The sequence below is a fragment of the Martes martes genome (assembly GCF_963455335.1).
Source record: "Martes martes genome assembly, chromosome: 8".
Taxonomy (NCBI): Eukaryota; Metazoa; Chordata; class Mammalia; order Carnivora; family Mustelidae; genus Martes; species Martes martes.
The window spans coordinates 4,678,085-4,700,226 of NC_137895.1; the positions used below are offsets into that span (position 1 = coordinate 4,678,085).

Genomic DNA, 22,142 nt, shown 5'->3' on the forward strand with positions numbered 1-22,142 from the left:
ATCAGAAGTCTTCAAAGTTCAAAGCCCTGTTGGTACTCAGTGAGGCCAGTGTGCGTTTTATCTACGTGAATGGCTCCTAGAGATTCCCTCCGACCCTAGTCCCACTGATCCCGTTCCTAGGACGGTTCCTTCCTTGAGACGGCACCTTGCTTTTTAGGCCCTCACCAACATAACTACAAACATCGATTCCTCTCCAAACGCAGCTGCAAGCCTCCAAAATTGGGGGGCGGGGTCCGGCATCCCAGCCACGCCCGTTCTCCTTGCTGTCTTGGGGGTCAGAGCTGCAGTCCGTGCCCTGTTTCAGACGTGCAGCTTTCTCCTTGGAAATATCATGTACACACACTGAAATGCAAATCTTAATTGTGCTGCACCCCGAGTTTTGACAGTGGTGTCCACCTGCGTGACTCACTCCCCGAGATCCAAAACATTCCCCGCACCTCGGAAAGTTCCCTCGTGCACCTGCCCGCCGAGTGTCTGCCCGTTCCCGAGCATCGTGCCCGTTCAGTAAGTGGCCCTCCCGTCTTGCTCCGTTCGCTCAGCTCGAGCGCCCTCCATGCTGCAGGTGTACTTGCCCTTGACTCCTGGGCGTGGCTGAGTGACAACCCCTATGACGTGGGTCTGCTGCCCCCGGTTTGCCCGTTCACCAGTTGATGGACATGTGAGTTGGTCCCGTGTTCCGGCAATTATGAACAAAGCTGCTGTGAGCATTGTGTGCACCTCGTTCTGAAGGCACGTTTTCATTTCTTGTGTCCACACCTAGGAGTGAAATTGCCAGCATCTAGGGCACAGGTGTGTTTAATTTCATAAGAAATCACCAAACTCTTTCCCCGGGGAGGGGGAGGTCGCCCCCTTCCCACTCCCCAGCTGCTCCGGCATGCTCGGCTGACTTCCCAGCTCTGTGCTTCTGTGCCTCGGTCCTTGGCAGCCTTGCCCCTCGGTGCACCTGTGCTCAGACCGGGCGCCCACCCCAGGTGCAGAAGTTCCCCTCGCTGCACATCCTTCCATCTCGGAACTTGGTCTTTCAAGGTTCCCCTGTATCTACCACTTGTCTCTAGTCCCATGGAAAAGTATGGTTTTTATTCTGAGTGTGTCGTCTTGTTACCATGGAGCACAAGGTCATTCACCCTTCCGTGTTAGAAGTGGACGTCCGTGGCTTTTGTCTTCAACAATCCCATAGAACAACTCTATCCACTAAAAGTGTGATGGGAGCCACGTGGGTGAGATCGCATATCTTCTAGAAGCCCAGTAACCAGGATATCCAAAACATGACTGTTTGACATGTAACTAATTTTTTCAAATATCAGTCAGATGTTTTACCTTTTTCATCCCAAGTCTTTGAAATCCCATGCGTATTTTACATGGACGGCGGATCTCAGTGACACTCAGTGACATTTCACATGCTCACCAGCAACAGGGGGCTGGTGGTCCAGCACTCGGAGGTGGCTTTGGAGCTGTGGAGAGCTGAGTCCAGATCCGAGCTCTGCCTCTGCCTCGCTGTGTGATTTGAACAAGCCACTCGGCCTCTGCGTGCCTTGGTTTCCTCATCTGTGAGATGGGATTCAGCTCTAGATTGTGGTGGACAAGACGTGCTCATGGAGCTTCTCCCCGACGTTGCTCCTCTTGGGGCTTACCTCTTGGCAGGATGTGTCGGGAACCTTGGGTGGAAGGGTTGTGCGGGGAGAAGGGACCCTCCGGGTATTGAGAAGTGGGGTGCCATGGCCTGGAGCATGGTTGGCACAGCAGAGGTCTCTGCAAGGAGCAGCCCCAAACCGGGTTGCCAGCTAGCACCTTCCCTGTCCCCGGAGCCCAATAACGCCCCTGCTCCTGGCGGGGACTGTGCAGGGAGGAGCCCTCCGGGGGCATGAGGGATGGGAGTGCCGATGGAGACGTTGGCCCACGCATCCCAGCAGTGAAGACGGCAGCAAGCTTCTTTACTCCGGAGAGGTGTCCTCCCCTATATTTAGCATATAAGGATTTTTCTCCCCTCCCTTTGTACAGTTAACTCAAAACCTAAAACTTATTTTCAACACAGTATTCATTTCCAGCCAGACGTGCCATTTCTTCTAAAAATACTGGAACGGGGCGCCTGGGTGGCTCAGTGGTTAAGCCTCTGCCTTCGGCTCAGGTCATGATCTCAGGGTCCTGGGATCGAGCCCCGCATCGGGCTCTCTGCTTGGTGGGGAGCCTGCTTCTCCCTCTCTGCCTGCCCCTCTGCCTACTTGTGCTCTCTCTCTCTCTGTCAAATAAATAAAATCTTTAAAAAAAAAAAATACTGGAACAGAGGGAACAGAATGCTGAGTGTCTCCGGGGGGCTGCGGGCCATGGTCACACCATCGCCAGGCACAGCCCCGCATATCACTGGGTCCAGCTCAGAGCAGGCTCTGCTTGAGGCCTGGGCGATGTACAGGGAGCGGAGACTCCCCTTCTAGAGAGGAGCTCCTTACGTTCCTGGTCTCACCTTTCCATGAGATATCGGCAGGTATCAGCCTCCCCGTGTGCCTAGCAGCTGAGGCTGGGGGTGGGCTCCCCAAAGTCACAGCTGCCTGAGGCCGTTTTGTCCTCCCTCGCGCGGTAGCTCCCTTTTTCTCGGGGATCCTGGGCTCTGGGTATGCTTCACTTTGGACTGTCGGAGCGGACCAGTGTGGACCAGTTAAGGGTCCCTATTTTACAAGAAAACTGGAGGCCCAGGGAATTTGTGTGAGTTCTGCAGGGGTTACGGCTGGTGGGGGGGCAGGGCTGGAATCTGAGTCCAGGTCTCTGGGCTTTCCTGCAGCTGCCGGGGAGGCACCAGGGAGCGTGGGGGACGGGGGGGGGCGGGGGCGGGAGTGACAGGGGGACTGGTCACCACGACCCCTCGGGACCACCGCCGGCAGCTTACACGTGTGGACAGTAGGTTGGCGCGGCATTTCTGGAAGAGGAGGAGCAGACGAGTTGTGCGGAGTGTGTGTGTGACCCGGCACCAGATGTCCGAGGCCCCAGGAGTTTGCCCAAGCGGAGCGGGCACTGCCCTCACGTCCACAGCGTAAGGCTGCGTGGGTCCCAGGCCGTGCTCTCCCCAGGACTCACGAGGTGAGCGTGACAGCCCGAGGTGGCAACGTGAGCCAGCCCAGCGGTGATGCTCTGGCCAGGGTTCCGGGGGCGGATACTGACCTGCTGTCCGCGAGCAAGGGACACGACAGCGCCTTCTCCTTGTCCTTGTCCGAGAAGCGGTCCCAGGAAAGGACTCTGATGGGTCTGCTGGGTCACGTGCCCATCCTCTTGACCAATAGTAATTCCCAGATAATCCAGGGCTGTGATTGGCCAGGCTGGGTCATGTGTCGCAGCCCACCACCCACCGCAGTGCGTGTCTGGGGGGGTCCCGAGCTTCCTTGTGCCACCGGGGCTGCGGGTCGCGTCACCCACTGCCGTTGAGTGCGGGTGAAGATGGGCTGAGGGCCTGGCGGGGGACCCGGGAAGGGCCTTCCAGGCAGGGGCACAGCGTGCGCGTGCGCGTGCGCCAACACGGGCGTGCAAGGGCCTGGAGGCTTGAGGACGCGCCCCCAGTCGGCTGGCGCGTGCCGCGGTCCGCCCGACGCAGACTCCCTGGGGACCCGGGCGGGGGGCAGGCGCTGCGGGCATCGCTCGCGGCCGGGAACTCTCCTCCTGGCCCGGGGTCGGGGCCTCCGGCCTCGTCGTCGTCTCCAGGACCGTCCCCGGGAGCCAGACGGCGGGTGTGAGACGCCCGGGTGGGCGGCGGGGCCCCCCCGCAGTGAGCTCGCGGCCTCCTGCGGCGCGGGGCGGGGCGGGGCGGGGGTCGGCTGCGCCCCGGAAGGCCGCGCGCGTGCGCTGTGGCCCCCGTCTCACTCCTCCGCGGCCGCCAGACCGGCCTCCTCCAGCGCCCCGCCGCCTCGCCTGTGAAATGGGGAGTGTGGGGAGGTTCTGTGCGGGGGGTCGGCTGAAGACGCTCAGCTACGGCTGGTTCCTGGGTTGGGTTTTTGGTTTCGTTTTAAGATTTCAGGTATTTTGAGAGCAAGCGAGAGCGTGCACGCGCCCGCAGGGGAGGGGCAGGGGCAATGAGAATCTCAAGCGGGCGCCACGGCCAGCCTGGACCCCCTCCCCACCGTGGCCCTCGAACTCACGACCCTGAGGTCATGACCTGAGCTGAAATCGGGTCACGGGTTGCTTCACCGACTGGGACACGGAGCACCCCTGTTGGTTCACACGCTTGTATCAGAAAAGCCTCTTGTCTGAGGCGTGTGCCCGTGAGGGCTCAGAGCTGCTGCTGGGCCTCCGTCGTGTGAGGTGTGAAGGTTTCACGTCTGCGTGGCACAGAAGTGCCCGGAGATGGCTTTGCCCCTTCCTGTTGGCTGCAGCATCGCAGGGGATGCTGGTGCTCCTGAGAAAAGTCCTCGGGCTGAGCGGTCGCCCGAGGGAATGGTGTAAGAGAGCCTCGGCCAGCTGAGCCTGCGGAGAGGGGGGACAGCTGTGCTGAGTCTGAGTGGCCCCGTGCCTGGGGCCCCGGACAAACCCACCCCATCCCCTAAGCCGATGCTTCATCCTGGGCCGGTCGGGAGGCCAGAGGGGGCTGCAGCCGGCCATCCTCCTGCGCACTCGCCCTTACCTGCGGCGGGTCTCGGCGAGGCTGAGGCACTGCCCAGACGTGACCTTGTAGAACCTGTCAGCGTCCGGTGGGTCCGGCATCCAGAGACCTCTCCAGGAGTGAGGATCACATGGGGGGTGGGGTTCTTTCCAAATTCATTTCCAAAATGAATGTGCTGGCCCAGGGGCAGCCTTGCCACAGAGCTGCAGGGACTGTCACGACACCTGGCACGTGGAATGCTCTGTGGCTAGACTGTCACCACTCCCACCGCACGTGTGCCCTGTCTAGGGCTGGACTCATCAATGTCAAGTTCAGAAGAGATCTTCTAGGGCTCTACCTGACCATCTCCTCTAGACGCTGGTGACCCCATCCTAGAGATGGGGAAACTGAGTCAGGAGAGGAGGCAGTGGTCTCGGGTTACTCTGAGGTGGAGGCAGCACCGGAATTGTTTCCATTTGGTACAAGAGACCCTGGGACCCCTCCCCTCCTGCTACCTGCCACATGCTAGAATCCTCACCATGGCCGCCCCCTCCCAGGTCCCCAAGCGTGGCCACCAAGTGTCACAGTCCCCCCTCTGCCCTGGCCTGGACAGGCTGGTGCTGGGACATACCTCTGAGGGGGAAGGGGTTTGGCTTATGCCTTTATTAAGCACCTTCTGGGTTCCAGGCACCGTGTTCCTCTGTCTTCCCCAGTCCCCCTGTGTGTCTCAGATGGCTGAGCCCTTGGGGAAGCTGAGCTCCTCTCTGTGTGTGCCCTCCTTCCCTCTCCCATCCACTCCTCCCCCTCCCACCCACAGCCTGGTCTCATCCTGCAGGACAGGGTCAGGAGGAAGAGAGGGAGAGGTAGGGACCAGGTGGTGGGAGGACTGTGAACTTGAAGCCTGAAGGCCAGGGTCCCCTCCCAACCGTCTCTCACCAGGAACCTGGGGCAGGGTCACTTCATCCCCTTATGTTTTCATCGTCCACACCTCCATCTGGGTCCTGATACTCAGCTCCCAGAATTGTGGAGACCAGCCAGACACAGTTACTGTATCCACATCAAACCACACCCCCCATCCACCGCCGTCTGTGCTGGCCGAGTGGGGGCCGAGTGGAGACAGGCTCACTGATCGGGACCTCCAGATCTGAGTTCACATCCTGACCCAGCGCCTGTTTAGAGCCTGTACCCCTACACACTGGGTGGGAACCTTGTCTTGCTTACGTCCGTCCACACGGGACACCGCTCCCGCAACTAGAACCCTTGTGGGAATGCATGGCCCTGCTTTGAGGGTCACTCAGGAGCCCCTGGCTTGCTGGAATGTTCTGTATCTTGGTCTGGGTGGTGGTTACTTGGGTGTAGACATTTGTCCCAATCCGTCCCGTTGCGTGCTGAGCTCTGCACCAGTCCCTGTGAGTAGTCTGGATCTCTGTTTTATACACTGGGGCCCCCTTTTGGAAGCCAAGAATGTCTGGGCCGGTGCCCAGGGGAGGCTCCCGGAAAGATAGGGGGCGCTTCCTGGGGCTCCTGGCCGATGTGCGTCCTTTAAATTAGATTCTGGGGCACTGGAGGTGGAGGGATGAGGAGGCTGAGGCCAGCAGAAGCGCGTGTTCCCCGATCACATGTGGAAATTAGATTTCCTGACCAACTGTGTATTTTCCCGAGGTCTGCAGGCCGGTGGGGAGAGCGTTCCCCACGGGAAGCACCCCCATGGACTGCATTCTGCGTTCACTGGGATTTGCTGGAGGTCACGGTGGCCTTTGGATCGGAGGGCCCAGGCAGCTGCTCCCAGCCCTGCTGCCAAGGAGCAGATACAAATATTCCACGTCCCAGAGAGCAGGGGCCCTGAGGCCAGGGGGCAGGCGGTCTGTGGGGACCAAGGCCCGGGACAGGGCAGGCACCACCCATTCCATGTTTCCTTCTGGCCTTGGACTCCTGTGCCCCTCTCCTGGCAGCCCCGGAGACCAGCCCCTGCCCCAGCCCCTGCCTTCCCTCCTGCGTGTTCTCCATCATCTCCATCGTGGCAGGGTCCGGGGGACTAAGGAGAGGAAGAAGAAGGAGCCCCGGACTCTTCCCAGAGGCGCGAGGCTCCAGCCGCTGTCCCTGGGTCCCCTGTGCGACAGGCCTGCAAGGCTACATCTTCACTGCGACTGGGCTCCTCCCGAGGGGACCCCTGCAGTGGGAGGGGGGGAGCCTGCTCTGGGGGCCTTCCGTCCCTGGCCTACCATCCCGGCAAGCACCCTTCAGGGAACAGGGCTTCCTGGCAGCCACGCAGGGGGCCCTGGACCGGGGTCCTGATCGGCTTTTGTTCTGAGTCCAGTGCTCTCTCAGAAAGGGCATTTCTTTCCAAGTTTGGGGGATGTGATGTGGCTGCTTCGGTTGGTCCCACGGACAACCCCCACTGGGAGCAATGGGCGTGGCTTCCGGAGGCTGCCAGCCGTGGGGAAGTTTCCAGCACGTCCCCCACCCCGGCTCCCGCCCCCACCTGTGGTTGCCAGGGACTTGTGGCCGGCTTTTTTTGGCTTCCCCTCCAGATCACAGCCCCCAGTCATCAGTCCACGATGCCATTTAGAGTGTGTATTTCCTACTGAATAGCATAAAATTACACCCTTTCAAGTTAATGAAACCACTTTGCAATGCAGGCTGCTGAGAGGGGGTTTTAAATGTCAGCGCCAAGTAGCCGCTCGAGTTTTCTGGTACTTTCCGATTAAGAACGGCCTCCCCAGGAAGGACCTCTGCATTGGTTAAGTGGCCCTGGTTAGCCTACCGCGGCTGGCCTGCTCGGTCAGGGACGCCGGGACCCAGCCGGGCGGGGGCCGCCCCTGTGGGGCTGTACGGGTACCCCCACGGCGCGCTCAGTAAATGGGTTTGCTTGGCGGGGCATTGTGTGTGACATCCCTGGGTCTGAGCTCCGGAAAATGTCTCCCTGTGGGGTGCAGAGAAGCCGGTTTCGGAAGAGCTTTCTTGTTTTAATGGCCCAGCGTTTCAGTCTCCTGAGAGCCCCATTGGGCAGAGCTCCCATCTCCCGGGAGCTGCTGTGCGTTGGGGACGGACCCCTCCCAGAACCCAGGAGAGAACAGGATGCCCAGGGCAGGGTCGGCAGGTGTGGGTGCCCCTGGGCAGGAACCTCCCGACACGGCCAGTCCTGGGGGGAGATCTGGACGGGCCTCTGCACCGCTGTGAGCTGCTCGGAAGCTTGGCCCACCGGCAATGCGTCACGTGAGAAGAGAGGAGAACCCCATCCTGTCTGTCCCATAGGTCTGCACCTTACCGGCTGGCCTCCAGTCTGACCTCCACCCAGAAGTCCCCGTCCTGCGTGGCTACACCACCCAAGAGCCTACAATGGCCGATGGCTCCCAGGCTCCCAGGCACCCACGGTGGATGGCCGAGCTCCTGGGTGTGGCATTCAAGGCCCCGCCTGGCCCTCCACTCCTCCTTCGCTACCCGCCTTTGGCTTTGTGGCCCAGCCCCCTGTGCTTAGAGCCCCTCGATGCCCCTGCTTCTGGTGCCCTCACCCCTCCTACCACCCACCTGTCGCTCCTGATTACCACACACTTACCTGGCTGCCCACCTAAACATTCTGGTCCATCCTTCAAGGCCCAGCTAAGACCCCGCCTCCTCCAGGAAGGCTTCCCACTTCCTTCTGCGGAGCCCTCTCTGCCTCTGTTTATGCTTATTTTTTAACTACGGATACACAAAGGGAACTACAGTGAATTTCCATATGGTCTGTGCCCAGATGAATAAACAGGCATCTTGTCACATTTGCTCTGCTCGTTTTGTGAAGAGGTGGCACATGCACGAGTAGGTGTCCTCCACGCACCTCCCTCCGTCCCCTCCCTCCCCCAGGCAAGGGCAGCCGCGATCATGAGATCATGAGTCGGTTTTGTGTGTTTACTGTTTATCAGCAAACCTCACAGTCGGGTGGGGCTTGCTAGACATGAATGGTGTTAGGTGGCGGCAGCCCTTGTGGGTGTCACCCAGGGCATGTCCCCAGGCTCGGTGGTGACACGTATACTTCTGGCTTATCGCTCTGGCTGCTGGGAGCCAGAGAATGTTCTCCACCGGAAGGATATCAGAGCTGCCCCATCCTCTGCCAATGGACAGTCCGTTTTCTTCCCGAGGCAGATGCTGTCCTGAAGCCACTCCCATGTGTGTCCCTGGCACGTGGGCACACGTGGCCCTGGGGTGTGTGTCTGGAAGGAGAACTGCAGAGCTGGGCGTGTGTGTCTTCGCATCATCAGGCAACCGCGCTGCCACTGTCCGCACGCCGGCCTCTCTCTCTCTTCTTTCTTGCCTCGGTGGGCCCTTGGTGCACATTTGTGAACGGAGAAGTCAGTGGAATGATTCACACCTCCTTCCCTCTCCTCTAGCCCTTTGAGCAGGGAGGGCAGGTCCCGTTCCCCTTGCTTTAGACAGGAGGCGAGAGGGACACTTGTCAGCACCCGGGCCAGCAGGGGAGTGAAATTTGCATGCAGGCTGGCCGGCCGTGACGGGTGCCCGTGGCTCCGGGGTGCGTGCCCAGTCCTAGGTGTAGACCAAGACAACGAGGTCTAGGGGCAGCCGGGACTCCCAGGATGGGGCAGCGAAAAGAGGTGTGCATTTCCCTGGGCTTTCACACGAACCCCCGTGGCCCCTGAGGGTCCCACGTGGACGAGCTTAGGGTCAGCAGGAGCTGGCATGGGGGCTACAGGCTGGGAGGGTGGTCGCGGCCAGACTGAGCGGGGGCGTGCCCACTGCACACGGACCTCCCCGCGTCCTTCCCCGCAGCGGTAAAGGCGGCCAGCGGATTTCACCGGTGAGTAATAAACCGCTTTCCCCCCACAGCGGAAGTGGTGCCTCTGTCGTATTAGTATGTATTGGCGCTTCCCGACGGTGGCGGTCCATTGTTTTGTTTGCCCCACATCGCGGCCACTCTCGGAAGATGGGAGGAAAATCACAACCGGAGAAGACACACAACCACGCAGCTCGTTTGGAGGGACGGGAGGCCAGGCCACTTTCCGGGGGGTTTTTGGGTGGCTCTGGAGGCCCAGGGCCACCGCCCCACTTTGTCACCTAGCTGTAGGAGGTGGGAGCCATGTGGGGTGCGGGAAGCAGGAACATGCCCTCCCTGCTGTCCTCAGAGCTGTGTCTGAGGACACAGCAGGGGGTGTTCCAGACCCGTGTCCCCTCCTGGACAGCGCCTCCCAGCTGAGGTGAGTGGAGGTCACAGGGGACATGCGTGGACAAAGGCAGGTGGGCCCCGGGGCAGCTCCTACCCCCAGGTCCACAGCGCTGGCCAGATCCCAGCTGCCGCTGCGCAGAGAGCTGCAGGGGGCCCCCACCCGGACCCGGCTCTGCTGTTCACTGACCCGGGTGCCCAGCAAACCACAGCCCCTCCGGGCCGCTCCCTCCTTTGCAACACATCAGTTCAGATAAGGAGAGGGATAGTCACGCCTTGAGAAACGCCTGTCTCTGGGCAGCGTACCCTCCTTCCACGAGGCCATTGCTCCTGTGATGAATTCCGAGGTCCTTAAGGGTCAGCCTGTGATCCAGCCTTGTCTCGGTCCCCTTCACAGGGTCACTTTCCGTTCTGGTCACTGACCACACTGTACACACGCAACCATGCCACCCGGCCAGTACTTGTGCTGATCGTCCCTCCTCCTCCCTGTCCCTCCTGTCCCTGAAGTGGCGTGGGGGAGAGGCTCACTGGGACCCCGTGCCCATGCCCCCTGCACCGTTCCTGGCTCAAGGTGCTGCCTGGGTTGTCCTCTCCTGTCCTGGAGGTGGGACAGCCCCCACGGCTGGGTTTCTGTCTCCTTTGGGAACACATTTACATGGCGGGGATGGGGTGACCTCAGAAACCCCTTTGGTCCCACTGAGAGGGCAGCTCTGTGAGGCTTGGAGTCGTTTTGGGCACAGAAACCAGAACCAAGGCCCAGAGGGTGGGGAGAAGTTTGCACGTGTATGGAGAGTGGGCTCAGGTCTGCTGCCCATGGGGGTGCTGGGTGGCGGGGGTGCCGGGTGGCGGGCCCTCCGCGATAGTGAGACTCTGGGTGGTCGTGATTGCAGGTGTGAAGAAGAGCCCCCGTCCCTCGGCAGCTACCTGAGCGCTGCTGGCAGGGTCCCCAGGTTGGGCCCTGGAGGCTTGAGACCCTCCCTGTCTGATGACAGACCTCACACACCTTCATCACGCTCCTGCTTGGGCAAGGACTCGGGCTCTGGGCCTGCCAGAAGCTGCCATCCCCGCGGGGAAGCCGAGAGGTACAAGCCGGTTCCGATCCGTCAGGTCGAGGGCTGGGATGGGAGCAGCCATTGAGAGGCCGGGCCCACCACTCAGTTCCTGGAACCACAGAGATCCTGGGGGCCACATGCCGTTGGTGTCAGAGCCGGCCTGTCCCCAGCACGAGGACAGGCAGCGGTGACACCCGATACCTGTCTGGCCGCATCGGAGCTTCTCCGAGGCTGCCCCAGGGTCTCCACCGATGCAGGAAAAATTTGAAGTTATCTTTGACTTTTATGGCCCTTTTTTCTCCTATTAAGATGCTTAGAGCGGTAAGTGTAGTGGTCGGGAGCTCGTTTATCTTGACGCAAGTGTGGCCATAAACTGCGTGGGGCTCGTGAAGGAGCCGCCGAGATGATTGTTTCTGCTGGTATCGATAAATTCAGACGCCCAGCAGAAAGGTCAGCCCCTGCCAGATAAAATGTCCTTTTGGCTCGTTAATTAAAGCTCTGTAAGGACGTGGAAGAACGCACTCCGGGGCCAGACCTCAGAGAGAAGCGAGTAGACGGGGCCGGGAGAGGGCCTGAAGCCTGCCTCGCGTGGGGTGCGGTGGCGGGGGGGCAGCAGGTGACTCCGGTGTTCCCGGACGAAACCCACCGTTCCTGGAAGTGGGAGGTGGAGGGACCCGCTCGGCAGCCCCGCTGGTTAGCAGACTCCTCCTAAAAGCCTGTGACTTCGGGCTTCAACCCGGGAGCCATCCCGTCTTCAGGGCCCCTCCCGATGCCCTGGCACAGAGGGACTTCAACATGCCGTTGCATGGTCAGGCACCCCAGCTCGGCCCCGGCAGCGGTCTGCCTGCCGCCATCAGGCTGGGTCGAGGTAGAGTCCGACGGTGTTTCCGCTGATGGGGTCCGCAGGTGAAGGCCGTCTGTTCTGTGGGCGGCCCCCAGGCGTCCGTGGCACGTTGTGTCTCTCGGTAGCTGAGTGTGGAGAATGAGGTCAGCACAGGTCCCCCTGTCCTTCCTTCCCTTCCCCTACCCATCCCGACCTCGGGGCCTCTGCCTCCATCCAGCAGCTTCCGTCCACCCGAGTCTCTCTGGGTCCCCGTCCTTCTGCTTCCTGGTGGTAAGTTCCTAAGGCGAGAATGGAAGTCCCCAGCACCGGAGAGAGAGCCGCGTGCCGACCAGGAGTGAAGGCTTTGAGCCCACAGGGCACATGGGCAGAGAGCCAGAAGAGTGCCCAGGGAGCGACACTGTGTCGTCCCCGGGGAGCAAGGGACGCCTGCACAGATGGGGGCCGGACAGAAGATCCTGGGCAGCAGAACTAGGCAAACACATGTCCATCACCAACAGGAACCAGAGAATGGGCGCCCATCGACTTTCCCTGGGAATTCCGCTGGCTTGAATGCCCCCCAAACAAGTCCCCCGGATGCCGCCTGCCTCTGCGGGGCGGGGCAGCCCTTGCAGATGAGAGCTGAGCGCCGCCGCGTGCGTCTCTGAGCCCTCTGTGCGCTCAGGCGTGAGGGCTGCCGTGTCTCTTCTGGGGGTGTCCCTGTGCACAGCCTGTCGTTCCTCTGGGTATGCACTATGGTGCACATGAAGCTCTGTTCTGACAAATGTCCGCAGTGGATTCCCAGTGACCCGTGGGGGTTTGGCCCCGTGCAGAGAGGCGGGCAGCGGGCTTGAAGGACTTGAGCCCCCGTGGGGCAGGTGGCAAATTCGAGAGGCGGGATGCGCCGTCCCACAATCCGAGAAGCTGCCCAGTGGTTCGTGGCCGCTCCGCCGTGTCCTCCAGGGACAGATGAAACCAGCACCAGGATCAAGATGGTGAACAGGTGCCCAGTGTCTCCCGTCATCTGTTCCTCCCTCCCCCCACCTCCACATAACCCCCGACCCGTCTCCCAGGTCCTGGAGATCCGTTTGCTGCTTCTGGAATTGTATAGAAATGGCATCCTGTAGCCTGTCCTCCTTTTTTAAAAAATTTCGTGCCTCGCTCCTTCCCTTCAGCCGGATCGTTCCGAGGTTCCTCCCTGCGGCTGGGGTATCAGCGGCTCCTTCCTTTGGGTCGCCGAGTGACATTCCTCTGCAGACGGCACTGGCTGTCGGGCTGCGGGCCCTTTTCCTTGTTGGGCCGCTGCGGGCAGAGCTGCCGCTGGCATTCCCGAGCCGCTCTGCTGCAGCAGGTCCCCCACGGACGCTCGGAGCTCACGGTTCTGGAGGCTTTGGGGCCCAGATCTGTGCGCAGGCAAGGGCCCTCTTCCTGCTGGCAGACTTCTCACCGCGTCCCTGCATGGGCCCGAGGGCTCGTGGTCGCCCTGGAGCCTTGTTTTTACAAGACATCGATCCTCCTCTGTTCCTAGGACTCCACCCTCCTGACTTAAGCCCCTCCCACCCACCCCCCACCCCATGGAGAGCATAACAGGTGCCTCTTGTCCTTGATCCATATCCATCTTCCCGCTGCCCAGAATGAGAGAGAGAGAGAGAGAGAGAGGCGGGAAGCAAGCCTCCATGACCCATCCCCTCTCAAGGCTCTTTGTCCACATCCATCACCCCCAGGGGCCATAGAGTTTCAGCACAGGAATTTTGGGGAGAGAAATACAAACATTCAGCCCATGGCAGTATACATATGTTGAATTTTATAAGAATTGGCTGACCTGTTCTGCCGTGTTCTCGTACCATTTTATGTTCCCAAGGGCAGCGGACGAGCTGCCGTACGTGATGGCCAACTCCTGATTCGGGCCGTCTTTCCGAAGGCGGCCATCCAGGAGGCGAGGAGGCGGTCGTGGGACCTCGCCCTGGTTTTAACTCGCATTTCCCTAATAACTCACGCTGTTTGGCATTTTGTCATGTGCTCGTTTGCCGTGTGCGCGTCTTCCTTCATGAAGTATCTGCTCAAATCTCGTGTTCGTTGTTTTAATTGGATTGTTCTTTGATGACTGTGTTTTTGCTTTTAATGCATTCATTTGAGGTGTGGGGAGGGAGCACAAGCTGGAGGGAGGGGCAGAGGGAGAGGAAGCAGGCTTCCTGCTGAGTGGGGAGCCCAACGTGGGGCTTGATCCCAGGGCCCCGGGATCATGACCTGAGCCGAAAGCAGAGGCTTTAACCCACTGAGCCCCCCAGGCGCCCCTGTGATGATGGCGTTTTGAGAGCTCTTCTGTACAGACCAGGTGCCAGTCTCTATCAGACATGTGACTCGCAAGTGTGTGTTCCCCGTCTGGGGCTTTTCACTCTGTTCACACGTAGGCTTCAGGAGCTTCTAAATTCTCCTGTCGTCCAGTTCGTTGATTTGTCTTCTATGGTCAGGGTATTGGGATCACAGCTCAGGCTCTCTGCCTAATCTAGAGTCCCACAGATTTTTCTTCTGTGTCTTTTTTCTAGTTTTGTCATTTTTCTAGTTTTCTAAGCTCTACCTTTAGGTCTCTGTTCCATTTTGTTGTTGTTTTTAAAAATAATGGAGCAAGGTATGGATTAACGTTAGTTTTCGTTGGTTTTTAGTAGACGGGTATCGATATAAAAAAACCTTACTTGTAAAAAAGGAAGCCAAGGGCCAAGTGTCTTTGGGACGGTGCCATCCTGTTTCTTTCTCTGGCTTCCAGAATGTCCTGTGTGACAAAAACATACTTCCGTGGTTGTGAACTCCTGATGTAGCCCAGTTTATGCCTCCGGGGTGCTGTCCCCCATACAGCCAGGTGGCGGGAGTCGTGCACCTGCCAGGCAGCCCCGGTGGCCTCAGCACGGTGTCCCCGGTCCCGGCTCAGTGTCCCCTCCTGTCTTCCAGGCTTTGGGAGCCATCACTGCAGTGCCTGTCACGGGTCCTCAGGTCAGCTCCTTGCAGAGGCTGGCCGGGCAAGGAGCGGCGGTGCTACCTCAGGTAAGCAGCTCACGGGAGGGCCCCGGGGGCGGGGGGGGGGGTCCGTCTGTCTGTCCCCAGCCCCCAAGCACTGAGGTTTGAGGTGGCCACTGTGCTGGGCAAGGACCTGCTTGGGCGTGTCCCTTCACCGTCCTGCCTCATCTGCCCGTCAGAGGAGGAGACACGTTCCGGTGAGACCCGGTTTTTATCATGAGGAATTGCAAAATCATTTCAGTGGGTCAGGAACCAGGATTTTTTTTTTCTTTAATGGAATAAACAAAGCCAGACTAGAGTACGACAGAAAATATCAAGACACACCTGCAGTGTGGTTTGACGAGCTTATTTCTGGACGGGGTCGCAAAGTAATAGAGATTCTGAACCCTGGGTCAGAGTCAGGTTTAGACAGTGCAGGAAACCCTGCACAAGATGGTTCATCTGGGGAGGCAGCGAGATGCTGAGCCAGGCGCCCTGGGCCCCGTCCATGGCATCCTTGACCGGGCTCCATGCTTTGGACAAGTCTCCTGGCCTCTTAACCTTCCTGGGCTGAGTCTCCCCTCCTGCAGAGGGGCTGGTGCAGGGGCCTTCTTGGTGGCCATGAAGCTGAATCAGGTGGCCCGGTGCCCGTAAGACCACACCTGCTGGCGGTTAACCAGCGCTCAGCCTTGTTGAGCGCGTGCTGTGTACTCCATGCGCTGGTGGCTTGAGGACAGTTCCTGACAGACGCCCCGCGCTCGGGGGTGATGCACGGCAGCTTTTGTCCGAGGGGCAGCCTTTCCCAGGAGCCCACCTGTGCTGACTCCCACCAGGCCCAGAGAAGGAAGAGAGCGTGGAGGGCGGGGAAGGCCCCCGGGGGCCCCCATGGGAGGAGGCCCGGCCTGGGGCTGCACCCAGCTCGTCTCCAAGTGGCACCAGCTGGAAGTCACGAGCTCTGGGGTCCCCTGAATAGGTTTTCTCTGGGTGGGAGGCCCCCGTGCTCGGAGCCCAGCCCCTGCAGCCTGGGCACGGCTCCCCGACGTGCAGAGTTGGGGTCACGTGGTGTTGAACCCGGAGTGACCGGGGTAGGAGGGACCAACAGCACAGAACGGCCTCCCTTGACCTCACAGCGGGTGATCCTCCTTAACCACCCCTCTCCCCATCTGTCCCCACCTGTCCCCTGCAGAGTCAGAGCACAGCTGTCCCCAAGCTGGTGGCCATCCGAGGTTCCCACACTCAGTATTGGTGCTGGTGTCAGGCTCTGATCCCGACCCCACGGACCAAGGACAGAGCAGGACAGGATCATACGACTTGGCGTGTCCCCTGATGGTGGGAGGCCCTTGTGGTGGAGACCCCACCTGGAGGGGGAAGGGAGGGACCTTTGCATCGAGGCCGGCTCTGCAGAGAGGAGCAGGCAGATAGGATGCCGGCTTGACTGAGGGGCACAGGGCACCTGACATGACCTATGCCAGGTCAGAGAGCCCCAGGGGAGCCACCGTGATCCCTCCCTCCACGGGGGTCACTGGTGATGGGTGAGGGTGATGGGTGTGGCCGACACCGCATGCCGCCAGCCCTCACGGACACTAGGCAGGCCTGTGGAAGTCCTGAGTGCGAGTCCCACTACCCCAACAGTGATGCCTGGGGCATCGTTTTTCTCCAGAGCTAAGTCACTTCCTCTCCAGGCCTCCATTTGCTCATCTGTAGAATAGGCCATATGCCAGCTTGGCAGTGTGGTCACAGTGGGGCTCACATGAGGCAAGACAGGGCAAGTCCTCTTCGGCCTGCCCGTCCCCAAGAAGGTGGCCCTGGCGCAGATCTCACGGGGTCAGCGTGTGCCTCGTTTCTGGTCACAGGAATGCTGGGACGCTCGCAACACTTTGTGTGTCCCCCCACCAACCCCCCGGCGCACAGAGGAGGTGCGTGCCCGACACCGCAGGCACTGGAGTGGGGATCGGCCCAGATCGAGCCGTCCAGAGCCCTGGCCTAACCATGTCCTAGCCTCCTGCACCGGCTTTAACTCACTGCATGCCCCACCCAGACCAAGGAGCCCACCGAGCAGGGCCAGGAGCCGCCATGGCCCCTCCTGGTCACCATCCCAGCAACAGCGCTCTGGGCTTCTGGCGTCAGAGGGGGCTCGCTGCTTTGCAGCTGGAGTCAGAGGGCCCCTGACCGGTCCACGGACAGCTTTCCCATCCCTCCTCCCCCGTTCTTCACCGTCTTGCCCGAGTTGAGCTAGAAGGGGCTTGGGCCCACAGTTGAGCCCCAGGGCCTCTCCGCTGCTGTCCCCTCCCCTCTAATGTGGGAGGTCTCTGAGCCTGGCCGTGTCAGTGCCCGGGGAGGGGGCATCTGTCTCAAGTGTGGGGTCTGCTCGGGGCCACCCCCTCCGCCTGCTTGTGTGTCTGTGACCGTGCACCTGTTCCTCCCTCCCCAGGTTAGGCCAAAGACTCTGATTCCAGACAGCCTCCCCGTCACCCCAGGCCGGGACCGGCCACCCAAGCAGCCCCCGACGTTCCAGAAGGCCACCGTGGTCAGTATCAAGAACCCCAGCCCAGCCCTCCCCACCGCCAACAACACCGTGAGCCATGTGCCAGCGCCCGGCAGCCAGCCCCAGGCCCTCGCTGAGCCCGCCGCCGTCGCCTCTCCCCTGAGCAGTGCCGGGGTGGCTTACGCCATCATCTCCACCGCCCCCAGCAATGCCGCCGCCATCGCCCCCAGCACCGCGGTGTCTGTGGTCAGCGACAGCGTCAAGGTCCAGCCCCTCCTCATCAGCGCCGACAAGAAGGTGGGTGTGTGCCCGTTCATGCGGGAGGCGGCTGCCCGAGCACAGCGAGTCCGTGGTTGGCGGAAGGACCCAGAAGCCCCTCGAATGAATGGGGTGTGAGCGAGGCATGAGTGAGCGGTCTCATGAGGGTGTCGCGCTGGTGGGATTGGGCTGTGGAGGAATGACGGAGCGAGCGAGCGACCCAGCGGTCAGAGGGCGGTGTGAGCGGGAGGGGAAGGGAACGGGTCGGCATGTGTGACACGGTGCAGGTGAGTGCGTGTGTCATTGAGGGAACGCACGGCTGGATGGATGAACACCGGTGGGGAAAGAAGAACTGGTCCGTGAGTGAATTACTTCCCTCTTTGGAATCATGAATTAACCAGTAGGAAGTGTGGCCGGACGATGCCTGTGCTGGTGCTGGGCCTCTGGCTGGTATAGTCAGGTAGCCGAGGACTTTGGGGGAAGCCGGGGTCCCGAATGGAAAGTCCATGATTTCTTGCCGAGATTTAAAATGAAACTGAGGTCCTCTCCCTGTCCCCCTCTGGGCTCCGTGGAGGTTGTAAGTTCAGGTTTGGGGCTGTGGGGCTGCGAAAAAGGTACCACTTCTTCTCTTTAGCCTCCTTTCCTCTGTGCCCAGTTTGGGGCCTGCCAGGCCGCCCCCCCCCCTTGTCTGGGGCCAGCATCCCTCCTAATTCCCAGGCTGAAAGCTGGTGCTCCACTTCCGAGCGCCTGGATTTTACAGCACACAGTGTATGTCTGGGCACGCTACGCTTCTGGGTCCTCCCACTGGTGGATGGGAGCCCCGGGGATTCTCAGTCATCATGGGATGGGGAGGCGCCCTCCTCGGGACCACAGCCAGTCCCCAGGGGGGCACTTAGCAGGTGTCTGTGGGGTGCCTTTTGTGGGATGCATGTGCCCTTTTCACTGCAAGCTCACCAGCATTCGGTGCTGTCATTTTAAAAACATTTTGCTCATTTAATTGGTGCAAACAGATGCTCGCTGTTCAAAGTTGAATTCCTTGGGTTATTAGGAAGCTTGGATGTTTCTCCCATACTTTTCAAGAATTCTGTCTCCTTCTGTGTGACACGTTTGAGAACATTTTTTGCCGTTTGCTGCTGGGGATCTTAATGGTTTTTTCCTGTGAATATAAAGAGGGGCATTTTTTTTTTTCCATCCAGAGAATTCTAGGGATTTAAAATTGTGATAAAAAGGAGAACAAAGAGTCTCCCGTAAGCCAGCAGAAAAATGGGTGCCTTTTTTTCTTCCTGTTTAGAAACCTCAAATTCATAAGATGGTCACATTCTTAGGGGGAAAAGGTACAAGTTCAGGTTATTCCTGGCTTGGGTGAGACCCTGGTTGACTGTTCCTGGTGAATTCCTTCCCCTGGATCCATGAAAGATTATGATTCTCCCCCAGTTTCCTGTCCAAAAGATGAATAAAGTCGTCAAGCCCCAGATGGAGGGGCGTCTGACGCAGGGAGCGGCTGGGCTGTGTAAGTTGCTTTCAGGGTCTCAGCCTCAGACCCTTCCATCAAACCAAAGGATGGCCGTGAACCCCGATGACAGCTGACTGACATAGGGCCATGCTGGGCCATGCTGAGCAGAGTCTGGAGCCCACCTCCCCGTTCCCCACCCCTACCCTGCCCAGGCCACGTTTGAAAGTCTCGGACACAGGGCAGGCTGGGGAGGGGACAGACTGGGCAGTGCACTCGGACAGACCCCTGATGATCTCAGGTGGCAAATCTGAGCCCTCTTGGCCTCAGTTTCCCTGCACTTGAGCTGGGGATGAAGAAACCAAGCTCTTCTGAGTCTTTGCTTCCTGAATCTTCACCCCCGCCCCGGAGGGAGGATTGCAAGGAAGCTGAGGCTCAGAGAGGCAAAGTGACCGCCCCGAGGTCACACAGCTGTGACGCGGTAGCACAGGACTGAACCCAGTCCCCTCGGGGTTCTACACCAGGCTCGTTCTCAGGCAGACCCTCCTCGCCGTGTGAAGGGCTGTCCGGAGGCGCCCACCCCGGGTGCAGGTGCCCGCTGGACGGGACGGCTTGGTGCAAGCTGCCTCGTTGCTCTGTATAATCCTGCCTTCCGACGCCCTGCGCCGCTCCGGCCCTCCCGGCTCCCCTCTCCCTCCGCGGCTGCCCCCCTCACCCCGTGCCCCTGCCCCGCCTTCCAGGTCATCATCATCCAGCCTCAGGTGCAGACGCAGCCCGAGAGCACGGCGGAGTCGCGGCCGCCCACGGAGGAGCCATCTCAGGGAGCTCAGGCGACCAAAAAGAAAAAGGAGGACCGGCCCCCGAGCCAGGAGAACCCCGAGGTAGGGTGGCTGGGCTCTGGGCGTCCCCGTGGGAGGCGGGGACAACAGTGCAGGGCATAACTGCCCGTGCAGAGGAAGCGCCTGGCAGGGACTTGCCCGGGGAGCCGCGGCCCCCCCCGTGGTGCGTCTCACAGATTTGCTCATGGCCTGGTCGTGTGGGGCAGAGGTTAGCACGGATTCTAGAACCAGGAGCCACACTCGGCCTCGCGTGCGGCCAGTGCTTTGGCAGGGTCATGGCTGATGGATCCCGTCTGTTTCTTCGTCTGTGACAGGAGTGATTTGTCTTCTTTCCTAGCGGTGTAGCTGGGATGATCCGTGGCTCAGGGTCTCCTCTGGCAGAAGGCAGGGCTTCTTGGCACCACATGGCCCTGCCATGGCCCCGCCTCTTTTCCCTGCCTGTGGCCGCTCTTGAGCATCCGAGGGCTGGCAGAGCAAGGCGGCAGATGCTTTGGAAGTCGGCTGCAGCCAGGGCTGGCACGGGAGAGGCAGCTGACTCCTGAAACTACCTGTAGAACTTTCCAGAAATTGTGCATTAGTGCCGTCTCCCCCACCACCCCCGGAGGGAGGAGGGATACGTGGGCCCTCGTGGTACTGTCCTAATCCATGGTTAGCACAGAAACCCCTGCCCTGTGGGGGTGTAAGAGGCCAGTAGCTCTTTGGTAACTTCTGGTCCCAGCAGGTGACCCCTCTCGTGTTCCTCTTGTATCCTCTGCCCTCCTGGGTCACAGTCAATGCTTTGGGCCTTTTCCCATGCATTTGGCCTCACCTGGACCCCCCCACACACCCAATTCTTATTCATCCTATAAGATTCACTTCAGAGGTCCTCTCCTCCAGGCAGCCTTCCCTGACCACCTCTCCACCATGGGCAGAAGAGGCCCCATGGGGCTCCTAGAGCTCCTAAGGATTCTTTCCATCAATATGCTGTTGGTATCGGAAGAAGTCAGTCTTTCATCCCTTGATCCTTCATCAGACACGTCTCAGGGTTGGCTGGGTGCCAGGTTCCGTGCTCAGGGTCGGGATGCTGAGATGGGGTGGATGGAGTCCTGGCCCTAGGGGTCCTCGCTGCTCCTGGTATGACCACTAGGACTTCAACTTTGGCTAAAAAAAACTCAAGGATCTTCAGAGAATTGCAAATCCAGAGCTGGGGGAGGAGGCACAGGAAGAAGGGGAGGGCGTGTTTGCAGCCGGCAGGACTGGCGAAGGCTTTGCAGAGGAGGGGCGGGATCGGCAGGGCCCAGAGCTGGCAGAGGTGTGGGGGATGGTGTGCGGTGCAGAGGGCGCTCCCCAGGCGGTCACTTGGCAGGTGGGAAGGCCCTTGGCAGGCTCAGGAGAGTCGGCTGGTCTACTTGGAGCCCAGGCAGCACGAATGCATGAGAAATTCTGAGCACAGGCTTGAGGGGTGCCGGAGCCTCATCCTGGAGGACCCGCATGCAGGCTGCCAAGGTGGAACTTTAGTCCCTGGGCACTGGGGAGCCACGGAATGTCTTGGAGCAGGAGAGTGTCCAAAAAGCCTGCAAGGAGTCAGAGCCCACCACTCGCTGAGGCTGAGATGCAACAAAGTTTGGTCTGCGGTCCCAGCCCCGTTTATCTTAGAGGCACTCAGTCCCATCCCTTGGTGCCGTGGGAGCACCTGCCGTCTGCACGGTGAGCCCCGGGCCAGCTCGCAGCCCGAGGCTCCCCTGCGCGCCCCTCCATCCTCCCGCGGGGCTGCCTCACACCCACTGCACCGTTGAAGGTTTTCTGGGTGGATCCTCTGCGCTCTCCTAAAGTACATCGAATCCAGCTATGGTGCGTTTATACAATTAGCATAATTACATTTAACAACATAATTAGTGTAAATACGTGTAATGACTTACATAGAACTTGTAATTACAACATGTCCTGGCGTAAAAATCCTTATTAAACTTTCTTTTTAAAGAGGTCTGGGAGCATTGTGTGGTGCAGACGCGGGGCTTGGTGACGTCTTTTTTTTTTTTTTTTTTTTTTTTAAAGATTTTTTATTTATTTAACAGACAGATCACAAGTAGGCAGAGAGGCAGGCAGAGAGAGAAGGGAGGAAGCAGGCTCCCTGCTGAGCAGAGAGCCCGATACGGGGCTCGATCCCAGGACCCTGGGATCATGACCTGAGCCGAAGGCAGCGGCTTTAACCCACTGAGCCACCCAGGCGCCCCTGGTGACGTCTTTGAAACCTGTTCACGAAGAGCCCAAGTCAGGAGCCCTTGAGGCCGGAGCGGCAGCTGCCCCAGAAACTTCCTCAGATGAGCCCTTTGGAGCCCTGAGGTAGCTGGTGACAATCGGTGGCTCCCGGGGCTATGAGCAAGCCCGTGGCAGGCCAACCGGTGGTGGAAAGGAGCCTCAAGTTTACCAGCACCCAGGACAACTCCAAGGCGCTGTCCGCTCTTCCCTGTTTCAAGGTCCATGGCCTTTAGGACAGAACTGTGGCCACCTTCAGACCAGCATGTGCCTTGCAGGGGGACAGCCAGAACAAGGAC

At 59.9% G+C, this 22,142-nt stretch overlaps 1 protein-coding gene across 3 annotated transcripts in view; it reads left to right on the forward strand.

Moving 5' to 3' along the window:
* Positions 1–22,142, forward strand: part of PHF21B (PHD finger protein 21B) — a gene marked incomplete at both ends in the record, with an annotated part of 84,692 nt that overhangs the window by 47,456 nt on the left and 15,094 nt on the right. For 2 of the 3 annotated variants that reach the window (XM_080811618.1, XM_080811619.1), the window contains 3 exons: positions 14,532–14,624; positions 17,008–17,358; positions 19,510–19,650. In XM_080811618.1, the coding sequence (XP_080667744.1) occupies positions 14,532–14,624; positions 17,008–17,358; positions 19,510–19,650 (585 nt within the window). Of the gene's footprint in view, positions 1–14,531; positions 14,625–17,007; positions 17,367–19,391; positions 19,651–22,142 lie in introns of all 3 variants that reach the window. The other variant, XM_080811617.1, reaches the window with a different exon arrangement.